Source organism: Camellia sinensis, chromosome 4, assembly GCF_055761805.1.
Source record: "Camellia sinensis isolate YWXY chromosome 4, ASM5576180v1, whole genome shotgun sequence".
Lineage (NCBI taxonomy): Eukaryota > Viridiplantae > Streptophyta > Magnoliopsida > Ericales > Theaceae > Camellia > Camellia sinensis.
The window spans coordinates 103,194,538-103,212,766 of NC_138964.1; the positions used below are offsets into that span (position 1 = coordinate 103,194,538).

An 18,229-nucleotide genomic window follows, 5' to 3' on the forward strand; every position below is an offset into this window, starting at 1 on the left:
GTCAGGGAAAAAAGTTTTGAGACAATCAAAAGGTGTTTTGTATGTTAACACCTTTGTAGGCATCCTGTTTATCAAATAAGAGGCTGTTAAAATTGCTTCACCCCATAAATATTTAGGAACATGCATGTAAAACATTATAGCACGTGCTACTTCAAGTAAATGTTTATTTTTTCGTTCTGTAATGCCATTTTGTTGAGGGGTATCCCGACATGTAGATTGATGAAAAATCCCCTTTTTTGCCAAAAACTCACCCAACTGCTCATTGAAATATTCTGTTCCATTATCAGAATGTAAAATACCAATTTTGGTTTGAAATTGGTTTTCAATCATATTGTAAAAATTTGTGAATAAAGTTTTCACGTCAGATTTTTTATTCATCAAATAAATCCAACATAAGCAGGTATGGTCATCAATAAATGTAACAAACCATCTTTTACTAGAAAGAGTAGTGATTTTAGAAGGGCCCCAAACATCACTATGAATCAAATAAAAAGGTTTGGAAGCCTGGAAATGTTTTGGCAAATAAGTAGAGCGATGAAATTTTGCAAAAATGCAACTTTCACAATGAAAAGAAGAACAATCAATCTCTTTAAATAGTTCTGGAAATAAATGTTTCAGATAAAGAAAACTAGGATGTCCTAGCCTATAGTGCCATAGCATTATTTTTTCTCGAACAGAGATTGAACTAGTACTATTAAAGCTCTGAGCTTTTTTATTACTAAAAGGTACTTCATCAAAGTAGTAAAGACCTTCAAGTATCCTAGCACGCCCAATCATCATCCCCGAGTTCTGGTCCTGAAATTCACAATAGGATTCAAAAAATGTAACACGACAATTAGAATCCTTAGATAGTTTACTGACAGACAAAAGGTTACAGGCTAAGTTGGGGACGTGAAGAACAGAATTGAGATTAATTTTCTCAGTTAGTTTAATAAATCCTTTTCCTGCAATAGGTGAAAAACTACCATCGGCTATTCTAATTTTGTCATGTCCAGAACAAGGGAAATAGGTACTAAATAAATAGGAAAAACTAGTCATGTGATCGGAGGCACCGGAATCTATGATCCACGGAGAGAAGTTTAGGCAAGAGAAGGCTTTAGGATTTCTACCTGTTTGTGCCAAAAAAACACTAGGAGTACCGGATGAGGAGTTAGATTTTATCAGCTTTAAGAGTTGATCAATCTGTTCTTTGTTGAAGGGACTTGAATCGGCTTCATTAGCAGTAGGAAAGCCACGATTCTTCTCTCCTTGTTTGCTGCTTTTTCAGTTGACAGGTTTGCCATGGATCTTCCAACACGTTTCGTGTGTATGGCGAGGCTTGTTGCAAAAATCACACCAGACCCGTGGCTTATCATCAAACCTGCGCTGGTAATTTGCAGCCTTCTTGGCCGCAGCATCGCTAATTAAAGTAGAAATTTCAATTGACTCACAAGTACCTTTTTTCTTAAGCATGACGCTCCTTCGGCTCTCTTCCCTTCTGACTTCGGCAAATACTTCGCCAATGGATGGGAGAGGAGGTCTGCCAATAATTCTTCCTCGCACTTCATCGAACTCAATGTTGAGGCCGGCAAGAAACTTGTAAATACGGCTGTCTTCCACAGTTTTCTTGTGGTGGTTGCAGTTGTCAACCGATTTCCATTCGTATGTGTTGAAGATGTCAAGATCCTGCCACAACCTTTTCAACGAATTGAAATATTTTGTGTCGGAATCATCTCCTTGACGAATCTCTCCCAACTTCAAAGTCAATTCGAAAACTTGAGATTGATTTCCTAGGTCAGAATACATCTAACTAACATTATCCCACAACTCTTGTGCAGTAGTATAGCACATGTAATTAGAGCTTATATCCTCTTCCATGGAATTGACTAATCATGTCATAACCATGGAGTTTTCAGCGTCTCAACTGTCGAACAGCGGATCATTAACAGCAGGAGCCTTCTTGTCACCAGTGATGTAACCGATCTTTCCTTGCCCACGGATATACATTCGGACAGATTGTGACCAGCGGAGAAAATTATCACCATTTAGGCGGATGGTGGTGATTTGGACAGAGTGAGAGTTGGACGTTTTCACCGGAATGGTAGCGGCAGGGGTTGAAGTGGTTTCGGACGTGACTTCCGACGTGGCTACGATGGTTTTAGGGCTGCTGTGTTTTTTGCTCTGATACCAACTCAGAAAATATGAGGAAGGAATATATTTTTAATCACTTAAAGAATGAGAACATGATTCTCTCTTATAAAGAGAGCAATTACAACAGAAAAGGAAACTAATTAAAGCTAATATTTGACAGCTTCTACTTTCCCATTTTTCCTGATTCTATACAGCCTTTACTTTCCATATTTACATAGGAAAAAACAGATCCTAGAATATTGACTAAATCAAGGCAATAATAACCAAATTTCCAGCAAAGAGGTTTGTTGAAGGTTTTGATCAACTTCGAAATTCTTTACCAAGCTGATTTTGCTCACCAAGAAGTCTTGCCGAGTTTATTTTGCTCGCCAAGATGTAAGTTAGGGAGTTGATTTTGCTCGCAAACTTTGAAATGCCTTGCTAAATAGATTTTGTTTGGCAAGAGGTTTGTTGATAGTTTTGATCAACTTTAAAATTCTTTGCCGAGTTGATTTTGCTCGCTAAGAAGTTTTGCCGAGTTGATTTTGCTCGCCAAGATGTAAGTTGCCGAGCTGATTTTGCTCGCTAACTTTGAAATTCCCTACCGAGCAGATTTTGCTCGGCAAGAGGTTTGTTGATGTTTTGATCAACTTTAGAATTTTTTGCCGAGCTAATTTTGCTCGCCAACTTTGAAATTCCTTGTCGAGCGGATTTTGCTCGGCAAGAGGTTTGTTGATGGTTTTGATCGATTTTGAAATTCTTTGCCGAGCTGTGATTTTACTCGCCAAGAAGTCTTGCCAAGCTGATTTGCTCATCAAGATGTAAGTTGCCGAGCTGACTTTGCCCGCTAACTTTGAAATTTCTTGTCGAGCTGGTTTTGCTTGGCAAGAGGTTTGTTGATAGTTTTGATCAACTTTGAAATTTTTTGCCGAGCTGATTTTGCTTGCCAAGAAGTCTTGCTAAGTTGATTTTGTTTGCCAATATGTAAGTTGCCGAGTTGATTTTGCTCACTAACTTTGAAATTCTTTGTTAAGCTGATTTTGCTTGCCAAGAAGTCTTACTGAGTTGATTTTGCTCACCAAAATGTAATTTGTCGAGTTGATTTTGCTTGCCAACTTTGAATTTCTTGCCGAACTGATTTTGCTCGCCAACTTTGAAATTCCTTGCCAAGTGGATTTTGCTCGGCAAGAGGTTTGTTGATGGTTTTAATTAACTTTGAAATTTCTTGTCGAGCTGATTTTGCTCGCCAAGAAGTCTTGCCGAGTTGATTTTGCTCGCCAAGATGTAAGTTACTGAGCTGATTTTGCTCACCAAGAAGTAAGTTGCCAAGCTGATTTTGCTAGCTAACTTTAAAATTTCTTGTCGAGTAGATTTTTCTGGCCAAGAAGTCTTGCCAAGTTGATTTTGCTTGCCGAGAAGTAAGTTGCTTAGCTAAGCTGATTTTACTTGCCAAGAAGTTGCACTGATTTTACACGCCAAGGAAGTTGCCGAGCCGATTTTGCTCGTCGAGAAGTAAATCGCCGAGCTAAGCTGATTTTGCTTGCCAAGAAGTTGCGCTGATTTTGCTCGCCAAAGAAGTTGTCGAGCTGACTTTGCTTGCCAAGAAGTTGTCGAGCCAATTTTTCTCGCCGACTTTCGACGGAAAACTGATTTGTTCAGTCGAAGAGAACTCTAATCGAGTAGTGGACACAGTCCAGGGGCAATCCGTTTAGCTTGGGTCATTGCTTTGCCTTTGTAAGTTTAAGGCAGGAGCCCAAATTGTGGGGAAGTTGCTGAGTCGATTTCAATAACTTGATATTTGTCCATATTGCGAGGTCAATATCGTGTATCGTTTTTGTGGTTGGCACTTGCATGGCGTTTGCAAAGTCAACATCCAAGCTCTGTTTGCATGTCCCGTTTGCGAGGTCTATTTGCAAGGTCGTCGGAGTTGTCTGTTTGCAAGGTCGCTAAGGTCAGGTCAAGCCTAGCAGAGTCTGTTTGCAACGCTCGTTTGCAAGATCCGTTTGCAAGGTTGCCAGAGTTAAGCCTAGCAAAGGGGACCCCATGACATCAAGTGCCAGGCCAGAGTGGTTCGTGACCAAACGAAGGGCGCATGTATCAAGGACCGATCAAAATGAATAGCTCGGCCAAGAATGGTAATTCTAATCATGCCAAGGCAGATGGAATTAAGGGGCAATTGAGAGGGAGATTTGTGTCGAACAATGGGCCGAGCTAAACCAACACAGAATGTGGTGTTGGGCTGAGTCAAACCATCACGGAATGTGATGTTGGGCTGAGCCAAACCAGTACGAAATGTGGTGCTGGGCCGAGTTAACCAACATGGACATGTCCTTCAGTTGAGCTAGACCTTTATGATCTTAGGCATCACGTTGAAGAGAGCCATGTTTGGGTTGAGAGAATAGGCCAAACTGTGGGGTGGGTCGGATACGAGGACCGAGCAAGATGTGCAGGGGGTCGCGGTCTATAGTTGAGATGACGACTGACATGCCGAGACCAACCGGTCTAAGAGTGCAGCAGTGTTGAGGCATTGACCGAGCACGAAGTCGACTGGGGAACTGGCGTGATTTAGCTCGGCACGAAGACATCCTAAGCTAGCATTCTGTTGATGTTGCAAGTGATTGTTCCGTTGAGGCATTCCACGTGGTCCAATGGCAGAAGAAGAATCCGCTCTAAGCACACGTCAATACTATTTGGCAGTTTGGCCAATCTGTTTGGCAGTATTGACGCGTACACATGTGAGGAATGGAGAGGGCAGTATAACCACGCGTCCAACAAAGGACAACAGAGGTAGTGCGTGCACAATTTGGGGCTGCACGGCCAGCCTAGACAAGGAGGATTGAGCAGACTCTTGAGGGGTAAGAAAACTTTAGTAATTATTTCTCTGTAGTGCTCGTCTTCTCCAAGAAAGCTAACTTGACCGTCGGAGGGATTTTCTAGCAAACCACTTGCTAGGTAGCTCACCCTTGTCCTGATGGAGCGAGTCGAGCTTGGTAGCAAGGCGTATGAAAGATGATGAATATTTCTCTCCCGTACAGGTTTCTACAATTCTTGTACTATGGTTTGGAAAGTAAAACTTGTACCCTTTGGATTTTTCAGGGTAAATTATAAATTCTAGCTTCCGCTGGACAACCCACACATGCAGGTGTCTTAAACTCGGTTTCCTTCTTGTCCATAGTTCAGGAGTCTTTGGAACTGCTTTACTAGGAACCCCGATTCAATATATACATAATGGTCCCAAGTGCATGCATCCACAATGATTTGGGTAGTGTGGAATTATTTAACATACTCCTAACCACGTCCATTAGTGTACGGTTACACCTCTTGGCAACACCATGTTGCTGTGGTGTTCCCAGCATAGTGTATTGTGCACAAATGCCATACTTTTCAAGGAGTTTAGCTCATGGGCCTGGGCATTGTCCTGATTCATCATACCTTCCATAATATTCACCACCTCTATCTAATCTGACAACTTTCACCTTTCTATCTAGTTGGCTTTCTACCTCACTAATGTATACCTGAAGGATATCCATTGCTTGAGATTTTTCATGCAATAAATAGATATAACCATAGAGTGAAAAGTCATCTATGAAGGTCATAAAATAGCTTTCTCCACCAAAAGATGGAGTGTCAAAAGGCCCACAAATATCGGTATGGACAATTTCAAGAAGCCCTGAACTTCTTGTGGCACCTTTCTTGGTATGTTTGGTTTGTTTTCCCTTAATACAATCCACGCACACATCGAGATCTCTAAAATCTAGATTTGGAAGAATCTCATCCTTTACTAATCTTTTTAACCTTTCTCTGGAAATATACCCCAGCCTTTTGTGCCACAGGTTGTAGGAATTTTCATTTATTAGACTACGTTTAGTACCAACATTATGATGCAGGGTAATGAGTGTTTCCGCAAATTGGTTAGCAAGCTTTAATTTATACAAACCATCACAAAGTACACCAGAACCAACCAAAGAGGTATACTTTAAAGACTGAAACTAAGAGTAACCATCAAGATCAAGTTTAGACAATGAAACTAAATTTCTGGAAATAGAAAGAACATAAAAGGTTTGTGGTAAATCTAAATAATGACTAGTATCTAGAAATAAACAATAAGTCCCAACAGCTTCAATTGGTGCTTTGACTCGATTTCCCATGAATATGAAGTTTTCACTGGGGTTTATGTTCTAGATTGAAAGGAATCCCTGCATCGTATTGGAAACATGAGTAGCAGCCCCAAAATCATGCCACCAAGTATTAGAAGGAACTTCAGTTAGGTTTGATTCAAAACATACATAAATTAAATTATTACCTGTCTTTTCGAACCATGCCCTACATTTAGGACAATCTGTCTGAAAGTGTTCAGTTTTTTACAGAAGTGACACTTGTTTTTGTCCTTTTCCTTTTCCTTCTTATGGTCCTGAGAATTTTGAGCGGGCTCGTCTGCCTTAGGTGGTCCACTATGCCCTTTTTAGGCTTCCTCCCTTTTTTTCGGCACCTTGATTTATGAGATGAATTGAATGTTGTCCCAACTGCTTAAGTCTTACTGCTTCTTGCATAAGCATACTGGCCAATTCATTTACATCCCACTTATCCTTCATAGTGTTATAACTAATTTGAAATGGCCCATACTGAAGAGGCAAAGAATTTAGAACAAACTGTATAAGAAAGTAGACATCCACATTCATCTCCAAACTGGCACTGCAAATTAATAATTCATGCTCACTACGTTAGTGCTAAGAGTTATCAATAATTGACAATTAGTCAAGATAAATACATGTTTAAACAATTACAAACTATATTACCATGATCTGCCTTTGGGATAATTTAATGACATATTATTTAAGAATTATAGTGATTCCCTTTCCTCAATAAGACTAGTTGATAAAATATTCATAATTAGGTAGATCTGTTACCTTTGGGTATTTATTCCAATATCAATTATGAATACTCATCCACTATCCTATTCTAATTAAATAATCACTTAGAAGTGGTGCACCTTTGGGCCAACCTAATATCTTTGTAATTAAGGAATTGTGATTTGCAAAGTCATTATTTTTTAAGACTTGGGAAGAGTATTAAATTTCAATTATTTAATTTGATAGCTATGTGTCATTCCGGTTGGGTCACTTTGGCAACTACCAACCATATCATAATATAAATTCAAATCAAAACAATAACTTTACATACACATTATTGATTAATAATTTATTCACAATTATTCGTCATCATAATCATAATAATATTAAGACATAACAAATATCAACACAATTCATATTCTATGTCACATAAAAGTACATACTTTTGTACCACCCATAAAAATCAAGCTTATACATAATGGTGATAATAGCATGACAATGAAATAATCTTTAAAAGTTACAATTGGATTTGTATGCAGCGATATGCTAGGTACTATAACTAAACATCACAATAAAATTTTAACGTGCTTTCTCACTGTAAAATTTTAAATATAATTAAGCAAAATATGAATAATAATGATTCATTATGTAATACTAAATACCTTTAGGCATTACTAAATTAAACAATACAGTGTTGCCAAAAACAAAGCATAACATTATTTCATCAAGATAATGGATGCCTTGGTCAAAATTCATGTCGAATCCATTAGTGTTAAAATAATGAATTTATTAGAATTCATTCAACAAAAGCATTAGGTGTACTATGTAATAATATTTTCATATGTTATTGGGTTTCAGATCTAGTTTCGCAATTGATAATTATATGTAGACAATCAGTCAATGCTCTTGATCATATGGGTATAAATTTATATTGGCAATCATATTTCGTTAATTTTATTTAATGAAAAATCAAGATAATTCTTGAACAAGTGCTTTGATACCATATGTAAATACATAATGGTGTTATGCATATAACAACCTTCATAATTCAAGATCATGAACTATCATGATTTTCACATAAATAACTTTACATATCTGAATCCATTACTGCAGAAAAATTTTAGAGTTTCAGTAGATGATTAAAAATAAATCCCAACGTTTAGGTTCATGGAAAAATGGTTTCTCTCTCTTAATCCTTTGTAGAATAATGTGTATTTAGAATAATTTGATGGGTAATATGAATGTCCTTTTATAGGTAGAGAGGGAATCAGTTTCCCCGTTCAACACTAATTCCACTTGCCTATCAAAGTAGGATACTTGGAAACCACTCTTTTTATTGACCAATTAGATAAAATCTTGTAGCAAAAGATATGGAACCATAATCTTGTTGAATCTCTAATTCATATTGCCATGTCATGTGGGTCACCTCAATGACTAAATAATTAATTTAGTCTTACAATTCCATGAGACATTTTATTTATTCATTTATGTATTTTTTCTATTGTAGTTCCTGGCGAGCCATATCCTATAGAGAATGACATCCCTCTTGCTCCTGTTCCAGCTCCATCTGTGGACAGTGCTGTTGCAGGTATTGCTAGTTCCTATATGAACTGTTGTTGGTTAATCATTCCATTAAAACTATCAACTATTAGTCTACTAGTTGCTTCTTTCATGAGTGCAATCTTATTTTGAAACTGGAAAATAGTTCTTTTTTGGGTGTATATATGTATTTACTATTTATATTTATTGACAGTTGCTGATTGATGTTAAAGTTGAGTGATGCCTGAGGCTTCATATCAACTATTGTGTTGTTCACAGATATAAGAAAAACTAACATTTCTAGAGGTATCTATTTATGAATCAGCTTGCATATCTTCAAGCCAAAGAAAGTTGCTAAGCTTACTTGAAAATCTGGAAAAAGTTGTCATTGTGTATTTCCTCATGTTGTATCCTGTCAACAGGTGGCAAGGATCAAATATAAGTTGTGACAATAAGGAAGTGAAAATTACGGAAGATCCTCATGTTAGGAATTATGCTGAGGAATTTTTCCTGTTGTGGTTTCCGTTAATATTAAATTCTCAACTACTCAAACACTATAGCTAATTCACGGCTTTAATTTCTATTCCAATTTTCCATGGAATAAAGCTATAATTAGTGATTTAATTCTTTATGGGACATTGCAATCTCTAAGCTTTTCAAATGTTTTTTTCCTTCTTTATTTTGCTTTTTCTTCAATGAATGGTTGCCTTGACTTTTATATTAAGCACCAGCCGAGGAGCTATAATAGTTTCAGTCTAGTCACCTGTGACTGTGAGGACTTTTCTATTGATGTCAACATGCACTGATGTCAAGTTAGAGTGCATTTTGATTCATTCCATGAAATGTGTTGAAAAATATTTATATGATGAATAATAATATTTGTTTTGCAGAAAATCAGGCAAACGGGGATCATAAGACACACGTGCCATATGGGTGGATCATAGGGAGTTTGGGGGTTGGTCTGACTCTGATCATTCTAGTTGTATTTATTTTTGTTTCCTTGAGGTCGTCAAGCTGCTTTGATAAATCCCAAGGAAGTCATGCAAAAGACCTTAATGAGAAAATTTCTCACAAGTTTCATATCCTTCGAAACACAAGTTTCTGTTGTGCTTCTGGGAGGTATATCTGTGGCAAATCTGGAGATTGGAAGCAAAGTAATGGGGAATCTAGTGATCGCCAGATAAACATTCCAAAAGGTTTGTATTTTGGATACCACCAAGGGTCTAAATTGTATTAATTTGAAATCTGATCTAAAGCTGTGGGCGCACTCTATAGTAAATCATTTATTTATTTTTTATTCATCAAATCAAGTATTGAAAGGTTGTATCCATGCTAAGAACGAAAACTTATGTGCTCTGTATGGTTTACTGGAATGGAATGAACATTCCATCATAATCCATTCTCACTTTGGTTCACCAAAAAATGATGGGAAATGTATTACAAATGGAATCATCATTCACTATTGTATGGCAATTATTCCGTAGGGAAGCTAAGGAATGGCCATTGTACTTTGTAGATATATCAACATGGATTTTATATTCCGTTTGGAAATTAATGCTGAGATTAGCAATTCTTCTGCAGCTATAGATTCTGATGTTTTTGATGTGGAGAAGCCTGTGGTTTTCACATACGAAGAAATTCTGTCATCAACTGATGGTTTCTCTGATGCAAATCTTCTTGGTCATGGAACATATGGCTCTGTGTATTATGGCCTCCTCCGTGACCAGGTTAGCAACTTCTATCTACTTTTGTCCTGTTGATTTTGTTACATTTTTGGGAAGTGATTTCCTCATTCAGATAATAGTTATATAATGTTGAATCCTTCTAGGAAGTTGTGATCAAAAGAATGACTGCTACGAAAACTAAAGAATTTATGTTGGAAATGAAAGTTCTTTGCAAGGTTCATCATTCAAATTTGGTAATGCTCATTTTCCTTTTAATTTCTTGTCATAATCTTCAGAACTTCAAGGCTTTGACTCCTTTTTCTTGCTTTCATGTTGTCAAGGTAGAATTGATTGGTTATGCAGCAAGCGAGGATGAGCTTTTCCTTATTTATGAATATGCACAAAAGGGTTCACTTAGAAGCCACTTGCATGATCCTCAGAGCAAGGGTAAGATCACATCTTTATGTATTGTTAATATATATTTCATACAGTACTGTCCATGTCTAGATGGTATCCTCATAGCAAGGTTAAGATCACATGTTTATGTATAGTTAATAGATATTTCATTTATTATTGTCTATGTCTAGATGGGTGCAACCTTTTGTATATCTAAAAATTTGATAGTCATTTCTTTTTGAACTAGACATTGATATCAGTCCTCACACATTACCTTTTAATAATTGTCGAAAAGGATCTATTAACATGGTATTGATTTGTAATGAGTACGAAAAAGATTACTCTGTGGCATAGCACTGCCATTTTATCTGAATTCGTTGTCATTAGTTTTAGTAGGGGTAAGCATGGTCTGGTTTGGTTCGGATTGGGATAAAACCAGGAGCAATATGTTGTCTACGTTTCCATAAAAATTGGAACCAAACCAATCTATTTAAGTCACGGAATCAATCCGAACCAAACCATTTAAACATGGTTCAGCTCGGTTTGAAACCATGGTTTCACATAATCTGTTCACAAGAAAAATCATATAACATTTACAAAAAAGCATAAAACTCCCATCAAACATAATTTTGTTCCACCATTAACTTAAACAAACATAATATCTAGTAAATAAACATATTGTTCAACATGTAGCAGCATAAAACTCCCATCAAACAAACATTTTGTCGTGCCAACAACAATTAGGGTAGGATTGTATGCATCATGGTGTATGGTAGGCTATGAAGCATGGACACTCCAAAATTAGTGCCGTGGCGGTGTCCGACACGGGGACACGCCGGGGACACGGGGACACGCCGGGGACACGTATGGGACACGCCAGATGGCGTGTCCCTTTAATTTAATGATTTTTTTGCAGGGGACACGGCAGGGACACGGCGGGGACACGCGTGTCCATATGGGGACACGGCATGGGACACGGCGGGGACACGGCAGGGCTATTTTTATTTTTATTTTTTTATTTTTTTAATCTTTTGCCTCTCTTATTTAGTGCTTTTGTGAAAAATATTGTTGAATGTTGAATGTTTTCCCCTTCTCGTCTTAGTTCTTGTTATCGTTTATTCTGACTTTTTTGTGAATTTTTGTGAATGGATGATCTATTAATTTGTTTAAATGTAATGATTATGTTTATTCAATTAATGTTACTATGTTAGTGTTTGTTAATTTTAATTTACGATGAATGTAATATGAATCTACATAACACATAAAAATATATAAAATAAATAAAATAAAATTCGCCGTGTCCCCCGCCGTGTCCGTGTCCCCATTTTTTGAAAATTGCCGTGTACCGTGTCCGTATCCGTGTCCGTGTCCGTATCCGTGTCCGTGTCCGTGCTTCATAGATGGTAGGTATATGGTTTACATTACATACAGTCTGGTTCGGTTCCAATCCGGAACCGATCCTCGAAGACTGGTTCCCAAATTTTCCAAACTAGGACCAAACTGCGGATTAAAAAAACCAAACCCAACCTGTCGGATTGGATTGGACCGGTTCGGTTTGCGGATTTTTCAGTTTCCTTGCTCAGCCCTAAGTTTTAGGCTTTAGTTCACATGGTACAAAAGTGTGCCTGGCTCGCTTAAGAGGCTCATAAGATCATGCTAGGCCTAGGCCCAAAGTATTGGCTCTTTCTCTGGTGTGTCTTAGGTTTGGAACAGTAGGTTAAGTTCAGCTTCATTCATAGTCAATAATCCTTCGCTTTTATTCTTCATATGTTTCAAGGAAAACTATTTTAGTGCTTGACAATTAGTTAATTGTATGTTAATTAATGTCCATGCAGCAAAAATGTTGTTGCTGTTGCTGCTGCTATGTTTAATTTTGTTTCAACTTACACTAAAATTCTTATCACTTATTCTTAGAAAAACAGTATAGAGATTTGCACTAAGTTTTGCCAATGATTGGTGCATAGGTCATACATCACTTTCTTGGATCATGAGGGTTCAGATTGCACTTGATACTGCTAGAGGTCTGGAGTACATTCATGAGCATACCAAACCTCATTATGTGCATCGAGATATCAAGACAAGCAACATCTTACTGGATAGTGCTTTTCGAGCAAAGGTTTTTCTCCTATTTTACATCATTATTTTATTTTTATTTTTTGGGTTGAGCGTATTTTTAGATTAGCGCATCTGATTATCTATTTCCTTTGCATTTAGATTTCAGATTTTGGGCTGGCAAAACTTGTTGGAATAACTAATGAGGGAGAAGCTTCAACTACAAGAATTGTTGGAACTTTTGGTTATCTGGCTCCTGAGTAAGTGAATAAACTGTAAAATGAGACAGCAACAAGTTTCTGAATTAATCTTTGGTTGCTTCACTCTTCTGATTCTTTACAGATACTTGCGGGATGGCCTAGCCACGAAGAAAAGTGATGTCTATGCATTTGGTGTTGTTCTTTTTGAGATGATATCAGGAAAGGAGGCCATCACACGAACAGAAGGCAGTATGATGAAGAACCCTGATAGACGTTCATTGGTATCCATTGTAAGTACTACTGCACATCTAGATAAGTCAACTTTGGTTGATACATAACTAGCTATGATTACTCATGAAATTAATTTTATTATCATAGTAGCTATTGATTTGAATTGGAACGTTGCAACCTTGCATGCCGACAACTCGAGTTGCAAGTGAAAGTGAGCATTCATAGACTGTATGAAGATCATTTGTTATTTTAAAAGAGAACTTACAAGAAATTTTCATGCAAACTCGTGTTCTTGTGCATTTTAATTTTCTTGTTAAAAAATAAAAGCATGGAGACAGAGAGAAATATGTGAAAGGGATATGGCTTGGAGATTGTTGATAAGAAGTGTGTCCAATGGCTGGGAAAATTATATGAAGAAAGTGATGTCCAAAAGATATGCTAATGTGATACCTTTGTGCTCTTAACATGTGTAAAGGTGGAGTGAGACTGCTTTCTCCTATGCAGAATAGCCTTTTATCCATATATATGTAGTTATCATTTATTAGTTTCCTTCTTTTCTTTTTATCTATTTATTTATTTATTTATTTTTTCGGTTGGGTGGGTGAGGAGTAGGATGTTTAATAATGCATAGGAAACCACCAGAATCAAGTTTTAAGCCTTTTAACAATGATCTACATAATCCTCTATGACTAGCAATCTAGCATTTTATGCGTAGAATGAAATTCTTGTAATGAAGTGAAAAATTGGGAAGTAGGTTTAGATGGTAAGATGGGGCAAAATAGTGTAAACAACGGCAAGACACTTGGAACAACTTTTATAGCTTATACAATACATCTATGTCTCGTGGATTTGGGGAGGATTTAATTTTGCCGTATTCAGTAATTAATAAACTCGAAGAATGAAGGATCTGAGAGGCTATAGATTATACTTTTCAATGAAATTGGAGATCATATTTAGTTAAGGAGATGATTACAGAAATAAAGTTTGACATGTCGTAAGTTTGAGTTTCTACGATATTCATGATACTGATAAAGATCCCTAAAAAATCCATACTACAATGCATGTTGGAGACCATTCCTTGATCATATGGGAGATCTTCCGTGCTTACATAGGAAATACAAATTTTACTTCAAATTTTGATGTTCAAGACAAGTCCAGATGGAAACTTGGTTTATCACCGAAACCAAATTTTACCATGATGTAATTGAGATGCAAAATCCTGAACATATTAGCATGTAGTTTGTCAATGACTAACGGGAATGGAGACTAGGTTTTATTGGTCACTGAAATGGAGAGTCGTGAAAATGTTACATAGAGTTCAATGGATTTGCAGTTTAAGAATATAACTTTGGAAGATGACTATATAATTCTAGAATAGATGGTTATATACTGAAATATCATTGTATTGTCAGGACTTGGTAGTAAAGCACCCTAATTCTCTGACCTTGCCATGCTGTGATAAGCCACTTAAGGACTTAGGCTGTTTATAACACAGTTATAGTGTGGGGTAGTTTTAAAATTTTACTTTTAATTTTAGCAAGTACATCAATTAAAATTTTAATTTTTTATTTTTAAAGATCCAGTAAATTAAAGCTTTCAGACCAAAAATTTTCCTGTTCCCAATTTATATTTTCTAAGACAGCCCTTACCCTTGGACTTGCCCATTCGAAGGAACCAACTGTGAGGAGGGTAATATTATATGGGAGGCAGTTTTTAGGTGTTCATAAATTGAGGTGCTAAAGCATATGTAAAAGACAAATGGAATTAACAATTTTCGTATATCTATAACAGTTTTCCCTACACAGATGCTCACATATTTCTGGTCCATAACCTTTTCCAAAAGATGGTTAAATTCTGCAAGTTCGTATTCTTTTTGACAAACAAGCTATTGATATTATATAGAAGCTGATAAATATTTTCTATGTTTTGCTTCGATTATTCAATTTTTCTGTTACTATGAATTTTCTTCACCTCTTATTTCTCTGTTTTTATTCACTCCCATCGTTTGAGCATCTTACTTCTTACTGCTGCCTGATGCTTGTGAAATTGCACAGATGCTAGCAGCTCTTAGGTGCTCACCTGACTCCACGAGTATGTCAAGCATGAAAGATCACATTGATCCTAATTTGATGGATTTGTATCCCCACGACTGTCTTTCCAAGGTAAAATATTTTCTATTTTCTCATTTGACAGTGGAATACCAGTGTTTTGTCTTTGCGTGGGAAATTGAATTGCCATAGTGGCCTTGAGGGTAAAGAACGATAGATCAATGATGATAGTCTATTTTCCCAACCATTATTGAAAGCTAACGCTCTGTTTGGTTGGGGGGGATTTGGAAAGGGAAAGGGAAAATGTAGGTGAAATGTGAATAAAATATACTTATATTTCATCTAATTTCACATGTCTTTTCCTTTTCTCTTTCTAAATCTCTTTCCAAATTCCCCAATCAAACACAGCCTAAATGACTGTATGGGAAGAAAAGGTCATGATTCACCTTTATTCTCTCCATTGACAGCTTGAGATGGAATCTACCTTATGGTGATAAAGTGGAACTAAACTACATCTAGTATATAATCAAATGAGAATTGATGCCAATGAAATAAAAGAATGGTATTCAATTTTCTAGTTAATGTAGCTTCTGATCTCTTCTATCCATATTTGATGTAGATGGCAGTATTGGCGAAGCAATGTGTGGATGAAGACCCCATTTTGCGCCCAGATATGAAGCAAGTTGTGATTTCATTGTCACAGATCCTCTTGTCCTCTATTGAGTGGGAAGCAACTCTTGCCGGGAACAGCCAAGTATTCAGTGGGCTTGTTCAAGGAAGATAGGTATCGGAATGCTATTTTAGACATTCTCTTGTTCTTCCTCGACACCATCAATGTCTCTCACGCACTCTTATAGTTGTGTGCATAGTAGCATAGAGGTTCAACTGTAATTGTCAATATTGTGATATTCATGCATCATGTGAATTGTCTTTATATTTTTCTTTTCTTTTTTTTTTAATTTTTTTTTTCTTTTAATTTTTTTTATGATGTATTATTTTTGAAGTTGTTTTGCGAGAATTTTTTTTGATGCAATGATGGAGCTGGCCGGAGCTTATGAGTAGCTTGTTTTGAGAATTGCCTTTCATTTCAAGTTTTGCTTTTTAACCCCGTATTTACTATTTATTCTCTGTGGTACCAATTCAACTTTTAAAGATTTTTGCAGCCATGAACAAAATGGCTACGTGAATTGGATTTAGGATTCTGTCTCATGGTTCGAACTGCTATTCAGTACGATGCAAGAGGAGAATTAGATAGAAGAGTTTGTTGAGTAGTTAGTGGAGTTTATAGATTTCGTTAGTTAGTGAATGAATGGAGTTAGTTTAGATGTAGTATAAGAAGGTACAATGTATCAACAAAAAGATGTCATTTTGTGTGATAATTGATATGTTTTCTCTATGTTATCTCTCTCCTTTCTCTCCAGAGATGGACTTAGGATTTTCACAAAGGGGGAAAGGGGGCGAGTATATAATATTAACAAAAATATTAGATAGAAAGTATGGATTATAATATTAATTTTTTTATCGATATATAAAAAACGAAAAATAAGATTTTTAGGAATAATTGGTGAAAAATCCAATTTAAAGAGGGTATCAGCGAGTTTTTATTTTCACATCCCATTTCATCTTTGTTAATGCATTTAATGATATTTTGTTTTATTATAATTTTGTCCTAAAATAAAATTATCAAAATGCCTTTGTCTTCTCCACTAAAATCCTAACTTCCTAAACCTAGCCCTAACCACCACCACCACGAACCACCATTGTTACAACTCTGCTGTTGTGCGAAATTACCATTGCCACGAGGTTCCCACTATTGCAAACTCAAATCCCAAACCTTCCAAATAAATTAATTATTAAATAAAAATGAAAAAAACTTGTCACTAAAATCCAGAAATCTCACTCCCCAAAATCAATTCTTACCATCCAAACATACCCACATGAGTAGATCCTAGTCGAAACATATATATATATATATATATATGGAGTTAAAAACAATAGCGGACCAAAATATTTAGTAAAACATGACTAAAAGAAGCAAATATAAGAGAGGCATATTTAGTAAAACATGACTAAAAAGAAGCAAATATAAGAGAGAGGCTTTGAGGTGCGCAATGAGTTAAATATTAAAACTCACTTGAGGAAACTTAAGAAGAGGCATGAAAATGAGTGTGTGTGAAATGTAAAGAAGGAAAAGAAAAGAGAAACAGGAAAGAAAAACAAAGAATAAGCAACACACGAAGCAGGGTGAGGCTTGCAATGGTGGCTGGAGTTCACAGTGGTTCATGGCAATGGCAGTGGCAGTAGTGGCGAGTGGTGACTAAGGTTAGGTTAGATTTGAAGCAGTTAGGGGTATTTTTGACAAGAAAGGAGGCGTATTGAGTAAAACTTGATATTTGAAAATCATTAAATGTGTGTCTTAAGAAGAGATGTGCACTGAGAGGGTTTAGTGTATAGAAATAGAATTACTTGGGTACAAGGCATTAGATCCAAGGAAAAATTTTATTTAGTGATAAAGACATTTGTTGGTTAAAAGTCCATTAACACCTATCTGTTGAAATTTTTATATATAACCTATCTGTTCAACAAATCTATCTATTGAAATTATTTTAATATTTTTAATCTATCTGTTGAAAGTCACCAAGTCTATTTAAACTATTTGTTGAAATTCACCGAGTCTATTTTTCCTATTTGAAATTTACCAAGCTTATTTCCCCTAACTATTGAAATTCAAAAATCACACACACACACACACACACACACATATTGTTACGACCTGAACCCGCCCCTTAGAGGTCAAGGTCATAACTGACCAGTAATCATAGATTACCTACGGCCTCAAAAACAAATCAATAAATAAATAATAACGGGGCTTAGCGGAAGCAATTGACATAAATAAAAAAAAATCTATTGAGCCGTACTTATATGTTGAACTTTATAAGAAACTTAAAACTCATTCCATAATAATATTCACAATAAACTTTAACTTCAACTTCAACTTCAACTTCATACATATAAAAATGTTGTTCATATAACAAAAACAAAAAGACTAAACAAAGGGTTTGACAAAAGCTTGACTCCGCTAGAGACCAAACGACGCCCTATCATGGAGGCACTTCAAGATCAACTTCACAAAAGAGGAT

At 36.3% G+C, this 18,229-nt stretch overlaps 1 protein-coding gene across 1 annotated transcript in view; it reads left to right on the plus strand.

Annotated features, from left to right (window-relative positions):
• Positions 1-16,150, plus strand: part of LOC114285590 (lysM domain receptor-like kinase 3) — a 28,164-nt gene extending 12,014 nt beyond the window's left edge. The window contains exons 2-11 of the mRNA XM_028228633.2: positions 8,467-8,547; positions 9,389-9,694; positions 10,080-10,225; positions 10,327-10,416; positions 10,504-10,609; positions 12,523-12,674; positions 12,773-12,870; positions 12,953-13,100; positions 15,096-15,203; positions 15,709-16,150. Coding sequence (XP_028084434.2) covers positions 8,467-8,547; positions 9,389-9,694; positions 10,080-10,225; positions 10,327-10,416; positions 10,504-10,609; positions 12,523-12,674; positions 12,773-12,870; positions 12,953-13,100; positions 15,096-15,203; positions 15,709-15,873 — 1,400 coding nt within the window. The 3' untranslated portion in view covers positions 15,874-16,150. The remainder of the gene's footprint in view (positions 1-8,466; positions 8,548-9,388; positions 9,695-10,079; positions 10,226-10,326; positions 10,417-10,503; positions 10,610-12,522; positions 12,675-12,772; positions 12,871-12,952; positions 13,101-15,095; positions 15,204-15,708) is intronic.
• Positions 16,151-18,229: the final 2,079 nt, after the last annotated feature.